Here is a 15,176-nt window from a genome sequence, read left to right as displayed (position 1 = left end):
TTCAAACATAATGGAAGCAAGAAGAGTTGGACTAAAACAATGCACAAAGTTAGCTAGAGAGAGCGGAAGAGAGTGAGAGCGAGAGGGCAGGCATAAATCTACTACATCCTCAAGTCAACAATTAGTTGTATACAATAGTTCTCACACAAGAATTTCCCCATCAATGCACTCAGAGAAACAAATCGAAATCGAATATATTTTCAATTTCAATCTCAATTTGAAAACTCAATTTAATACAGTTTGTATGTATTTGTATATATAGAGTAGCAGATCGATTGATGAATGATGAACTGATATAGAATTCATGATGTATCCATGAAAATAATGAGTCATAAATAATAAATGATAAATCGTGAAGAATGGTTCATGACTTTGATTGATCTGATTGATCAATAATGATGTATGAACAATAATTGAAAATCCACCAATGATCCATGATAAATAAGAAAGGAAACAAAGATAAACGACGGATGATGAATCATTAACGATGGTTAATGATTAATGTTTTATGATGATTATGATGAACTGATGTTGAAAAATGAATAATTATATACGAATAATGATTATTGAGTGCTAATTACAATTAATTAGAACTGATGAATGCAGAATAATGCATGAAATGGGATCATTCATTATATAAATCATTATTTATATACCATTAATAATATATAAATATATATCAATGATAAATTATGACACGCAATAAGCGAGGAGTGATGAATGGGCAATTAATAATAATCATAATGATAAATGATAATACAGTTTAAAGTATTAGTGATGAATTTGTATGAAATCTATATGAAAATAAAAAATACAAAAGAAAAGTGATGAATAATGAATGCTGAATGCTGATAGAAGTACCATGATATATGAATGATGACAGCTGCACAATGATCATTGACAATGAGTAATAAAGGCAAATGAAGTGATGACTCCCACATTCATTAAATTTAGTTGCTCAAAGAAAACTAAATAAAGTGCGCTCCAAATGATTTGCGAATGAACTTTAAGTTTCGGAGTGAAATGAAAAGTTGTCTACAAACAAGATGAGTGGCTCGTATTATAGCAAACAGAGCCTAACAAGCACCGAGACTTCTACACACAAACTGCCCCCTCTCTCTCACACTCTGTGCATGTGTTTAGGCAAGCAACTCTCTCTCTCTCTCTCTCTCTCTCTCTCTCTCTCTCCAACTACATTTAGATACAGATAGTTATATCCATCAAATGGAGGCGGTTCGCTTGCATGGCCTAGAGCCCAGTCAGCAAGTCAGCCAGAGAGCAGTGAGACTCCATTCCTAGACAGGCAATATGCCAAGCCTGGGCATACCTGAGCTTCGTCCTGCGCCCATTCACCCTGGCACTTGCTGCTTCGGCCTGGCTCGACTTCGGCCTGGCCTTTTACCTAGAATTTTGTGTTATTTTTGCAGGCGATGCGAACAAAGCAAATGACAAATAAATTAACAAGTTAATTGAGTTTCGTGCCAGACACGAATCTTCCTAAAAACTAGCAAAAGAGTCTGTGCGTTTGTGCGAGCACGACAAGCAGATACCCTGTGTAAGCTAAATGCAAGAATTACTATAAAATGGTATATTTAAATACCTATTTATGAGGCATAACCATTAAATTCACTGAATTATACGAAATTAGAATCGATTTTTATCGATATTTCAGAATGGTTTGATGAGTAGTAAAATATTTTGAAATGATGTTCACTAGACAATCAGCTATATGACAAATGCTCAGCTTTAAGTAACAACTATCGACATCGATCACAATCGATATTAAGATCGATAATTATCGATATCAAGAAAATCATCAGTATTCAAGCAAATCTGGAAATCTCGGGAACATTGGGGTTAAGTGGAAACTGTCGGCCGCTTCTCAACTATAAACAATAAACAATTAATGCTAAATCAATAAGCTTTCACAACATATTTGCCATTTTGTCGAAAATGTGGGCGGAAATGTGCATGGGGCATGGGGGCGTGCCGATGTAATTTATATGCTAATCAGTTGGCCAGTTAGCGTCCAACGCCTAGAGAAAGTTCGCGACTTGGTTGATAAAATCTTCTCTTCGCTCTGGATGTGAGGGATTTTTTCTCTTCGTTCTCCCTTTTTTTAGGGAGGGGGGGGGCAAATTAATTAAAATTTGGAGCTCGGCCACGAAATTATCGACAGAGGCTGCCAGCGAAACGTTGCAAGGGCAACACGTGCAACAAAATAATTTTTCAATTACATTTTCGGGTTACGTATGCGGTGCCAGCACTCTGTGTCCATTTCGAAAGCAGCCGCTCAGGCCAAACCACATGGCTTTGGGTGTGGAGGAGGGGTAGCCGGAGGAGGAAGAGGAAGAGGAAGTGGTATACAGGATGCAGGTGCATAAGCATTGCGTGTGTGGTGGCATTCGTAACCGCTAAGCCTGGCTCTCATTCTCTTACTCTACCACACGCACTCTCTCTCTCTCTCTCTCTCTCTCTCTCTCTCTCTCTCTCTCTCTCTCTCTCTCTCATACACCCACTCTGCCCCTTCCTCTCTCGCACACGCTGTGTGCAAGCATCACTTGTGCCTTTTTGCATCAAAATTTGATGCAAAATTGATTCCATGGCATTTTTGCGGGCAATGCATTGCAGCCTCCAGCCCTAGAGTGAACCAGCTGCATTTAGAGTGAACCCAAATTGGCATTCGAATTTGTGTATACTTGTATATGCTACATCTAATGCTTTCAACTGATGCGCTTCAATAGTCGAGTTGTAAGAGAGGAGCTACTAGGAGTGCCTAAATATCTCTATATATGACTACATATACAAGAATACCTAGATGTATCTATATATATATGAGTATATATATGGAACTGTATACAAACATACCTATATACAGTTGCTGTAGTGCGTCTAAGCTCCAAATGTTGGATACAAAAATGTAGAGTCTTAGTAATAAAGACTTAGTAATAAACATTTAAGAATAATATTCTTGATATATATTGATGTGCAGTAAAATTTTTTTTTTATTTTTATCATATAAAATAATTTTAGTAAAAAAAAACTATTTTTAGCTTTAAAAATTTTTAAATTTAAAAAAATAATACTCACTTTTTAATTATTCTATAAAAATTATAATGTTTACGGTCCCTGAAAAATATTGATTATAAATAATGATTATTCTCAATATTTATTTCAAATTGTTTTTAAATTTTTTTTTTTTTTTTTTTTTGTATCGCTGTATATATATACCTATATGCATGCATATTCACATGTATGTAATATCAAGTTTCTCCTACTTGAGAAGTACCAGCCGAGCTTCCTAGCGCTCTCAGCTAAAACCTTAAGCCCAAAGATAGACACCGACTCTAGGAAATATTTCAGCAATTAAAATATAAATATGGAAATAGTCTACAGTTGTGCATTTCTTATGACAAGTGACAGATCTATAGACCTTGCAGATTCCGAGTTGATTACATATATTATGGTATAAAACATCAGATAAACGACTTAAAGCATTCATATCTCAGCTGATTTATATCATCTATAATCTAATTTCTTCATTATGTTTTCTTGTCAATACTTTCACATTGAAAATTATTCACTTCCCCTGGCTTAAACAACATATGTTATCCCTAATTATGCATTAAAAAAGAAGTAAATAAATAAATTAAAAAAAAATAAATAAAATATAAAACTATAATTGTATCTATTCAGAGTTTCAAAACTAGATAGTTTAATTTCTATGTTCACATTAAAACTTATTCGAAAACTTAGCAAATATTTCGACGTAAACCTTGCAGAGTGCTAAAAAGCCCTTAACTCAAATTCCCACAATACTCTCCCATGAAGCTCTTTGTATACAAATGTGAAATTGAAGCCATTTTCGCAATGCTCTCGGCGCACTCATCATCAATATTGTTGATATTACAAAAAGTACGAACAGTTTCTGCTAGCTCTTAGGATCAAATATCAAACAAAATATCAATGTATAGAAATAAAAAATAAAATATGAAACAAAAAAAAAATTTTAATTTAAAAAAAAAATATATATATATTTCCATAAACTATCTTCCATCACTTTGAGCATCATTTTGCTCTCTCTAAATTTTAGCTACAATTGCATAAGCTGGCATATTCATTGAATTTTGAGCATTGCCCAACACTCAGCGTACACTTTTCAGTATTGTTAAGTATTTATTGTGCACTTGTCAATGATTTTCATAGCATTTACTTTGATTTCTTATTCCTTATTTTGGTGTATTTTCGAGCACTGTTTGTTTTTTTCTTGTGTGTGTGTGTTTTTTTTCCTTTAATTTTCCAGTGTTGCAAATGACTTTATTGAACACACCGAAAGCAGAGTGTAATATGATATAAATGTAATTGCATTCAAATATAGAAATGAAGCGTTTAGAGAAACAGAGAGAGAGGGTGTGTGTGTGAGAGGGAGAGGGAGAGAGGCAAATGGATGCCATCAACTGAACTGATTCAATTACACAAAACGCAGCATTCGCAGGCGATTCCACTTATGCAGCATGGATGAATGCTCGGTTAGATAGTTGGTTGGGTTAGTTGGGTTGGTTGGCTTGGTTGGGTTGGGCTGGGTTTTGGTTTGGGTTTGGGTTTAGATTTGGGTTGCATTGGTTGCGACTCCGTTGTCCGTCTCATTTTAATCAATTATAATTGCTCGAATTTTTGATTAGTTGGCACCTGGTTGGCTGAAATTGTTTTCCTGCCACTTTTTGTTGTTGTTTTTATACACATTTTTTGTTGCTGTTTTGCCCAGCTGTGCATGGTAAACATTTTACGTAATTGCGCACATATTTAAATTGCATTCACACAGTCAGACACACACACACACTCACACACACTCACACTCACACACACACTAGCCCACACACTCTGGCAGAGTACATCAAATTATGGGGCAAAAGTAAATCTGACTGCATCTTGCGTCACAGCGTCCGATTTCCCTATACCATTTCCATATGCACATAGTTGAGCATGCTGCTCGAGGGCCGCTCAATAAGTTATTGATTATGTCTGTACTCATTTTTCATGATGGTAGGGCTTCTGCAGGGAGCTTTAAAGCGCTTGAGAGTTATACATAGATATTTGAAGAATGTCTTCTTTTTCAACAGGATATCTTGAAATTTACAGGGTATACTGATGGTATCTGTTTACTATTCAGAGTTTTATCAAGGTATAGCCTATGGATGGCAGAGCTACCCTTCATTTCTTTTATTTCTAGACAGTTTATTAGAAGAAATTTACAGGGTATCTTGATGGTGTTTGTTTACAATTCAGAGTTTTATCAAGGTATATCTTATGAATGGCAGAGCTTTATTTCTTTACTTTTATTACTCTTCACTTTCTTTAATGCCATACAGTTTATTAGAGGATATCTTGAAATTTACAGGGTATCTTGAGGCTGGTGTTTGTTTATTTTTCAGATGTATATGAAAGTATAGCTTATGGTAGAGCTTTATGCTCGCAGCTTCCGCTTTCTTTCAATTCTAGGCACTTTTGATAATTACAGGGTATCTAGAGTTATGCCTACCTACTTTTAAAGCTAATCACTATGATATTGATTATATAGAATAGTTGCACAGCTGAATTTTCTTGAGCACATCTACCTTCTCTTAGCTGATACGATGTTGTAAGCCTGTCTAATATTTACAGGGTATCTAATGTGTGCTGTTTTGCCCGACCTATGCTTTTATGATTGAGCATTAGGCAGCTTGAGCTCAAGCATCTATTTCGTTGCACCTCTTGAGCCCGCCTATATTTACAGGGTATCTGTGGTTTGTACTCACTTAGTTTGCTAACCGCCCTCGCCTGCCCTAAACCTAGCAACTATTCCTTCGGCCACTGCCGACAACTGTCAGTTAATAAGGAGCAGAAGCGCAACGAGCATCTATGCAGTTGTTCATAAGCCTTCGGCATTGTCTGACTGCGTCTTCAGATTGCATTACACACACACACACACACGATTCGCCACACAATACGCCACACACACATACACACACTCACACACTCCTCATCCGTCTCCTCTGTCACCCACTGAACTACAGGCATCGTCTGTTGATTTTCCTCTGCTCTGCTCGGCTCGGCTTGGCTCTCAGTGTTTGTGTGCGGCGCAGTTGAAGCCTTTGGTCCTTCTGGACTGTCCGGCTGCATTTTGCATAAGGTTTTTCAGCCGACTGCTCACATTGGATTGTAATTTATTTATATTGTCTCGGTAAATATTTATGCACATATTTTTATTGATTTATAAATCAATTGCGAACAGCTTCAGGCAGCTGCACAGATTCTGGACCTGGACAGGCCAGGCCAGGCAAGGCCGGGCGAGGCCAGGCCAGGCCGTTTATCACCCCGTCGAGGGTTGCTCGACGCACGGGACTGCGGGGCAGCAGCGGCGAGGGGTCGTTGAGTGCGCGCGGAGGGTTAATGGGGACTCGGCTCGACTCTGTCTTTGGCAGTAATTAACGCTCGGGCGACTTAAGCAGCCCTTTGGCCCACTTAACCCCAAAGAGAAATTACCTGAAAGCCATTCGCATTGAAGCGCTTGTCGCTTGTCGTTTCTTTGCTCCTTTGCTCCATCGCCCCATCGCTCCATCGCTCCTTCAGTCCTTGTGACGCACTTAAGTGTCGTGTTATTCCATGTTGAGTCAGTTCTGTGCCGCCAAAACTTCAAAGCTAATCCCCACATACAATTAAACTGAATTCGCATTTGGCCCCTCGACCTTTTAGATTGACCTCCATCCTCCATCCTCCACCTACACCCACTTTGCCTTCCCCTCCGCCACTCCCCTCCAAGCAGACGCCTTCAAGCCTGGCTACATATAGTAACGGCTTAGCTCAGTGTTCCTCACTTTTGGGCTGCTTAGAACCCTTGATTTGATTTAATCTCTTTGGCCAATTGTTCAGCTGCCTGCCATGCCTTACGCCTTTTACAGCACTCTAAAGCTTCGATTCCATTCGGCTATGCGTAGCTGCATCAATAGCCAGTATATCCAAAGCTACACTGAGCAAAATCGAAGTGTGACAGCTTGAAAAGAACAAGCCCTAAGCAAATGTATTATTCCTATATGTGTCTTTCTATATCCTGGGACATGTCAAGAATTAGAGGAGATCTGACAATTATACCCTGATGCAGCTCGTCGCCGTAGGATATCTCCCTACTAACTGTTTTTACAGGGTATACGCTTTCAGCTGTCCACATCTATTCTCTACCTTCATCTTACAGAAAGCCATATCACAATACAGTGATTTTTACAGGGTATACGATCTCGCACATATTCAGGATTAATTCAAAATTCGCGCTTTCCTCTTCCTTTTCATTTATTTTAAGTTTTCTTTACATTTTCTAGCAATCTCTGCACTCTACCGGTGAGCATGCCACTTGGCAAAATTTTCTACAGGGTATTCGTTCATACACCTCAAACTTTTATGTTTTCTTCAAGTGTATGTATGTGTGTGTGTGTATGCATACTTATATAGTAAATTTGGAAAATATTTCACAGGCAATTTCGCATGCTGCGAGACATATTCTGAATGTCCTGCGAGCCGTTCGTCCCTCGTCCTGCGGGCGGCATTCACTTTTGCGCATACATCGACAAACGGTAATAAAAAATTCAGTTCACGTCTCAAGCACTTATTGATACGTGAGCATAGATGACACACACACACAATCACACACACCCACACGCACACATAAATAGCGCATATATATGCATAGCCCCAGTGGCTGAAGTCAAGATGAAGGCCTGCGTATTGCTGCGAGCGGAGGCAAAGTGCGCGGCGGGGCAAGAGAGCATGTCGCGCTCTGTCATCAGCCCAAGGGGACAATGCAGGACATTCAGTTAGGATGTGGCCGGAGCAGGATAAACAGAGCTGAAACTGAGGCTGCCGCTCTAGCTGGAGCTGGAGCGAGGGCTGGAGCTGGGGGCCCAGTTGCTGGAGCTGATGCTACTGATGGTGTTGGGGCCAACGTCACAGTCCTAGCCAATTACTGACCATGAAAAATGACCAAATGCCGCATAAAAAATAGCCAACAAATTGCTCGCACAAAGTTTCACGCATCAATTTGGTTAAACAGTTGTCTTCTTCTTCTTTTCCTCTCGAAGGCAGCGAAGTCACTGACATATGTGAGATGTGAGATGGACTACGTCCCCTTGCTGGCTTTGGAGCAAGAAAACAATATTTTTATGAAGTCTTTGAATTTTTTCTGCCTTCTCTAACCAGAGGTCGACCGTAAGGAGGAAGACTAAGCTGAAATAGCTTTACCTCTAGCTTTACTCTCTATCTTATATCTTATATCCTCGATCCTCTTCTCGCTCCTTCTCATCTTCTCTCATCTATACTCTCTCTACAGTAGAGCTCATCTCCCTATCTTTCTCTCTGTCTTACATTTTTACATTCTCTGCTCTCTACTCTTTCTATATCTCTTACGACTCTCTTTACTCATTACACTCATCATCTCTTTCTGCACTCTCTACCTCTTCCTCTCTATCGCTCTATCTATCTCTACTCTCTCTACTCTCTCATGTACTCTACCTCTCTACCTCTCTCTCTCTCTCTCTCTCTCTCTCTCTCTCTCTCTCTCTCTCTTTCCCTTCCCCTCTATCTCTCCCTCTCTATTGTAGATTCAATAGACACAACGTTGTAATCAGTAAGTAACGTTCGCTCCCTCTCACTCTCACTCTCTCCCCTGACTGTCTTGTCCCCCCTCTTATTGTCTTGCCCACTCGCACTCTACCCTTCAATTTGGAGCTTCCCCGATGGGCTGGACCGCGATGAAGGATATCGCATCCTGACCACGCGCGCCATGCAAATGAATTACGTGACTGAATCGTTTAACTAACGGCAATTGCAAATGGCGCACAAAAAGCGAAACGCGAACCTCGAAAAGCGGACAAAATTGTTCGAGTATTTGATTTCGCGTTGTTTTCACTCTCGACAATATAAAATGGAGTAATTAATTAATGTGATAAAGACAGAGGGAGGTGTTACAGGTCGGTACAGGTGCGACAGAGCGCGAGGATAGTGGCGAGAGTAAGTGGGAGGGAAATCAATTAACGTTATTCATTCGAATACAATTAATTTTCATAATTAAGCCCGCCCGTTGCGCTCTTTGAAGTGAGCGCAACAGCAGTCAGCACAATATCCGCATCCAACATGCGCATCCACATCCACATTCGCATCCGCATCTCTGGTTGCTGCTACTGCTGCTGTTGATGCTGCCTCCAATTTGCAGTGGCCCGGCACAAAAGCAATTGCCGAAGCGAGTGCCAATCTCAGCGACACTGACAGCGGCAGCAGCATCAGCATCAGCGGCGGCAGCGGCATAAACAGGTGACATCAGAGACAATAAGCTACAATGAAAACACACACATACATATGTACATATGTATGTGCATGCAAACATACATATGTGTACATATGTACATGCATACGCTGGAAATAGTTAGCAAAGAAACGATATGTGCAACGTATAAATACTCTGCATTTCTAGAATTGTGCTAGTGATAATGCTGCCAACTATCGATTACTTGATCAACGCTACAAACGCATAAATGCTCTGCACGGATCCTCCACTGCTAGCGATACCTTAACAAACTATCGATTGATCTGCTATCGGGATCAAGCAAGGCCAGCGCAAAGCTCTTAACTACGTAATACGTTTGTATGTATATTACGTTCTTTTTATAAGTATGTGTACATATATGTATGTATGTAAATTACGCCATTTTCTTCTAGTACATTTAGTAAGCTACATAATTTATGACTTTATATGCATTAAAACGTTTGTGAATTGTTTTTATCTTAATTGCAATTTCTTCGCACAGAATTTATGGCATTCAATAAATCAAAATATTTCGGAATAATTATTTATTGAAAGGTTATTTCATTTGCTTTATTTTGTCAAATATTTCTTATACGTTTTGCTTGCATGAACAGTTTTTTGCATAGCTACTGGAAAGAGTATACAATTGCAGCACATACACTAACACATTCACATACACACACACACTCACATACGCGATAAGCAACATTTTGTTAAGGCCACTTTGCGACATTTTAATTTAAATGCTAATCAGTTGCCAATAGAGTAAAAAGAGATGCTGTAGCAGCTAACTAGGTAACGGTACCTGGACATGGACCAGCACCTGGAACTGCTACTCGGCCGGATGCTGAACGTGTGTGTGTGCCTGTGTGTGTGTGTTCAGATTGCAAGCAATTTGATGCCGGGAGACGCAACAGCTCTGCAATTTGTATTTAAAATGTCCGAACATGGATTAGACGGGCACAACAGCCGAAAGGCCTATGCAACGCCACCGACAGCGCAGCAACAGCGGAAGGAGAGCAGCTCGTCTGGCGGCTGCTCGCTGGGACATCATTATCATTTGCATTTTTGGATACAATGTCGAGGGCCTGGGGCCATTTATGTGCACAGCATGCACAATAAGTATACCTGATAGCATCAGCAGCGTCTATTTTCGGGGTGTCAAAGTGAGCAAGCAACAACAACAACAACAACTATTTATCAGGACTGCAATTTGCTAGGCGAAAATTCAACATTGTCAGAAGCTTGTGCAAAGCGCATTACTTAAATTACAAATAAACAAGAAGAGTTGGCCGCAAATTTGTCTTTGCACTTATACCGCTATTTGCGCCAACAACATCACAGCTAAAATGGAAACAAACAAAAGCCCAATATACATTTGACGTAGCGATAGCTGCTCCCGCTAAACGTAAGCCGTTACCTCGCACGTCCGTTACGTTCGCGCCAAGCGCAATGTAACGTTGGCTTCAGCTCGTGTCGCTTCACACTCTGTAACTGACTGATGTAGCACTCAGTAGGCTAAGCATTTTAAATCAAAGTTGGCGTATAGTGTTGAAGCACACATAAAGCCCCAGTGTCAAAACGAAAATTTAGTCGACCGAGTTACGACAAAAAAAATAAGAAAAAGTAAATCCGAAAAAAAAATTTTTTCTTTTTTTTAATTTTTGCGAATAGAAATTTAAAGGACTCAGAAAGAACAATGAAGCGCAAAGCTGATGAAACTACCGCAGATGCTGGAGTGCAGGTGGAGCCAACCACAGAGCCCGTTGACAACGCCTCTTCTGAAGTGCAAGTGGACTACACCACAGGTAGCAATGACAGCAACTCTTCTAGCCCCGAAGAGGCACCAAGGCCCAGGCGTCTACGCTATGATACGGTCAAAGTGCCCGTGCCTTCAGACAAATACGACGCACTCAGAGGGCACTGGTTGGAGATATATGTACCGCTCGTGGAGCGCATGAAACTGATGGTACACTTCAACGTAAGAACACATAATGTGGAGTTGCGCGTCGGCCCCGAAACACCTAACCTCTATAGTTTAATAAGAGGCGCTGACTTCGTCAAGGCCTTCACTTACGGCTTCAAGATAAAAGATGCTCTGGAACTACTCCAATTGGATGATCTCATCATAAGAACCTTTGAGATACCGCACGTGACGATGCTGAGCGGCGAACCACTCCTCAGTGTCTTTGGTTTCCTATCTGACACGGAAAACACCAAACTCATCGTCGAGAAAATAACCAAATCCCGAATTGTGTTACTTCATAACAAGATCCATATTCTGGGCTGCCATAAGAACATAAAAAGGGCACGTCGCGCCATTCGCAACCTGATCTTACCCTAATGGCCGAGCAATTTCTTTTACCTGCCTTGCCCTCTGCACATCATCGACTCTCGCCTCTCTGAGCGCATGTGAAGGCGAACATCATACACTGGAAGGACCTTGCATATACACACTACACTACAACTACAAATAATACATTTTTCCGAATTTTGTATCCATTCAACATCTTCGTTCAATCCACAATAAACAATTTAGTAAAATGTATGTATATATGCAAATATTAATTCATGGCCTATTATCCGATTTGCCACGCTAGGATTATATTAGCAATTTACTGGGCATATAGGTTCTTCTTTATAGAATCGCAACATTAAGCCTTGTGCAAAATTTCAGCGTTCTAGCTTTAGAACTAAAGAAGCTACAGCTTTATGCGATTTGCCACGCCCCAATAGGCGTAGATACGTGTATATGTCATATCTCTTTCAACTTGTGTATGTATTTAAGAACTCATATCACTTTTATGAATGAGTCTAAAATCAATTTAGCTGGGCTACAATTTGCTGCATGTTTACCGCTATTTGCGGCAACAACATCAAAGCCAAAATGGAAACAAACAAAAATATGGCGTAGCGATAGTTGAGCTGTTAACTCGCACGTCCGTTACATTCGCGCCAAGCGCAATGTAACGATAGCTGATGGCCGATTTTATTCACGCTCTTTAGCTGACTGCTATATCACTCAACTGGAGTGCCCACTTCTCGATAACCATTGACGTGCAGCGTTGAAACCGCACGTGGAGGACAGCCATCTAACGAAAATAGAGAAGACGGAATTAAGCCTATCAAAGTATTCCCGAATAGAAAATATATAGCCATGGAAGTAGACGCAATTAAAGTGGATATCTTTGGGCCCACCAAGAAGGCAAAAAAGCGCAACGCTAATGCAAGTGACCAAGATGTGGAAATGCAGGTGGACGCAGCCACGGGGATCGAGGGCAAGGAACGTTCCAGCCACGGACAGGCGTCAAAAGCCAAGCGCATACGCAGCGAGATTCGCAAGGTGGCTGTGCCACCACACAGGTACAGCTCACTCAAAGAGCAATGGATGAAAATCTTTACACCGGTGGTGGAGCACATGAAACTGCAAATACGCTTCAATATAAAGACACGTCAAGTGGAGCTGCGCATTGGCCCCGAAACTCCAGATATATCCAATCTGCAGAAAGGCGCTGACTTCGTCAAGGCCTTCCTATGCGGCTTCGACGTGGACGATGCTCTGGCACTGCTCCGTCTGGAGGATCTCTTCATAGAGACCTTTGAGATCAGAGACGTGAAGACGCTGCGCGGCGACCATCAATCCCGAGCCATTGGCCGTCTCGCTGGCAAGGGTGGACGCACGAAATTCACCATCGAGAATGTGACCAAAACCCGAATTGTGCTCGCCGACAGCAAGATCCATATTCTGGGCAGCTATAAGAACATTCAGCTGGCACGTCGCGCCATTTGCAACTTGATCCTCGGCTCACCGCCAAGCAAGGTTTATGGCAATCTGCGCGCCGTTGCCTCTCGCCTCTCGGAGCGCATGTGAAGGCTGTGATCATAGGGCTACAATGGAAGGACCTACCATAGACCTAGACTATAATTATATATAAGACGTATTTAATAATTTTTTTTTCTCTCTTTTTCATCTTTGTTCAATCTAAAATAAACAATTTATTATAATGTATGCATTTTATACGTTATATAATATATGTATGTATATTCTGTTTTATCTAACATTCTCTTGTGAAATATTTCGTGTGGAGATCATCTGTTTCAGGGTTTGAGTTGAACTACGCGCGTTTGAGTTAAGGGAATTATTAAACTTTGGGTATTCTAGCGATCTCATGAGAATTGCATAGAAAGGGTAGGACACTTTAAGAGCAAATATCGGATTCTGTTTCATTAGCTTTGCTATAGATAAAATTCAGCTCTTGGATTGTTAATAAATAAATAATGGAATTTATATATATTTTACACAAATACAATTACAATTATACACACATGACTGCACTAACAAAAGAAAATGGTAAACAGAAAATTTAACGGAATAATTTGCTGGCTGGACGTTGGGGTCGGTCAAATCCTTTACAGCTTGGTTAGAATGAGCAGCACGAGCATGACGAAGGTGACGGCGGCCAAAACGAGAATGATGCACATTTTGCGATTCTTGCGCTGATACATTTCCGCACGCTGGAGCTGTCGCATGCCCTCGGAGACGCGCGTCTGGGTCTGTTCCACATTGTAGTCGATGCGATCGAGCACGGTGCCCTGCTCCTGCACCATGTGACTCAAGTCCTTGAAGATATCGTTGAGATCGTAAATGGATTTTACTATTTTCGTCACCTCCTCCTCACGGTGCTGTGCCAACCGCGTGTTCTCCTCCTCGAAGAGCAGCAGCTGCTGCTGTGTCATGCGATTGGTCAATGGCTTCTTGAAATTGTCATCAATCTGCTGCTCGTCGTCCTCGAAGAGATACGCGTTCGCCTGGCTCTTGCCAGCGCCATCCAGTGGCTGCAGAAAATTATCAAAGGTGTCCACAAAGTTGTTGGGCGGCTCATCGCCACCGAAGTTGCCCAGCTCGACATTGGTGAATTCATTGGCATTGTCGAAGTATTTCTGGGAGCGTTCCTCCCGTGAGTTGAGCTGCAGCAGATACGCATTTTGGCTGCTGCGGAATTTGACCGTCAGATCCTGCAGCTGCAGGAGAGCACAGTGCACCGCGTTGGCCGTGAGCCGCTGCTCCACTTTGCTGCCAACGCCCAGGCTAGAGCGGACGCATTGTATGTGCCGATGGGTGCTTGCTATCAGCTTGGCCACAATCTGGCTAAGCACTTCGATTTCACATTCGTCATCTTTTTGGTCATCGAAGGTGGGGCGCAGCAGGTGACGGGCATGCAGCGAGCCCAGCTCATCCAATTTTGGTTTGATTCTACAATGGCAATAATACAACATTAATAACAAGGCGATTCGTAATTGAGAACTCCGAGAATATTCATGGCGATCTCACTTGGACATCGTGTATTGCGCCTCCTCGAATTTGTCTAGCCAAATGGGTGGGGTGGCATAATCATCCTGCATCTCGAGTCCCTCTTCAGCCTCGCGTACTGAATGTTTCAACAGACGCTCCGAGTCGCTGCCACGCTGTTAAATTACAATATTAGTCTCACTCGAATCATTTCATCCATATGGACGATAAATTGATTTGGCCCTTACCCGCTCGTCATAATGATTGCGATTCTTGCTGGCATTGTTGCGCATGATAACAAACACCTCGGTTAGATTGCGCGAAGTCATCTTGGCGTTGTCAACAGCCTTTTGTATACGAAAAAATTTTAATTAATCTATGTAAATCTTACATTTTATTTATTTGCTATTGGTATGATGAAATAATCGAATTATCTTATCGATACAACGACTTGTGTGAATATATATGTATATCGATAACAGAAAAGGCGCAACAGCTGTTCAAACGCAAATTGGAGTAGCGTAAGCGCAAAGCAGAGTATCCGTCCAATTAACGCAA

General features: G+C 41.2%; 2 protein-coding genes and 1 pseudogene across 2 annotated transcripts; 2 read left to right on the top strand and 1 right to left on the bottom strand.

Moving 5' to 3' along the window:
• Positions 1 to 11,027: 11,027 nt before the first annotated feature.
• Positions 11,028 to 11,672, top strand: LOC108618047 (RNA-binding protein pno1 pseudogene; annotated as a pseudogene).
• Positions 11,673 to 12,366: 694 nt separating this feature from the next.
• On the top strand, positions 12,367 to 13,387 carry l(1)G0004 (RNA-binding protein pno1). Its single transcript, XM_018014825.2, has one exon. It carries the CDS (start codon positions 12,486 to 12,488, stop codon positions 13,197 to 13,199), a length of 714 nt encoding a protein of 237 aa, XP_017870314.1. The 5' UTR covers positions 12,367 to 12,485; the 3' UTR covers positions 13,200 to 13,387.
• Positions 13,388 to 13,584: 197 nt separating this feature from the next.
• Syx16 (syntaxin 16) lies at positions 13,585 to 15,085 on the bottom strand. Its single transcript, XM_018014824.2, has 3 exons — positions 14,867 to 15,085; positions 14,661 to 14,794; positions 13,585 to 14,582 (listed from the first exon to the last, which is right to left on the bottom strand). Exons 1-3 carry the CDS (start codon positions 14,945 to 14,947, stop codon positions 13,739 to 13,741), a joined length of 1,059 nt encoding a protein of 352 aa, XP_017870313.1. The 5' UTR covers positions 14,948 to 15,085; the 3' UTR covers positions 13,585 to 13,738.
• Positions 15,086 to 15,176: the final 91 nt, after the last annotated feature.

This window comes from Drosophila arizonae, chromosome X (genome assembly GCF_054131065.1).
Source record: "Drosophila arizonae isolate 15081-1271.41 chromosome X, UAZ_ARI_1.0, whole genome shotgun sequence".
NCBI classification, from domain to species: Eukaryota; Metazoa; Arthropoda; class Insecta; order Diptera; family Drosophilidae; genus Drosophila; species Drosophila arizonae.
This window is presented reverse-complemented; position numbering and strand designations above follow the sequence as displayed.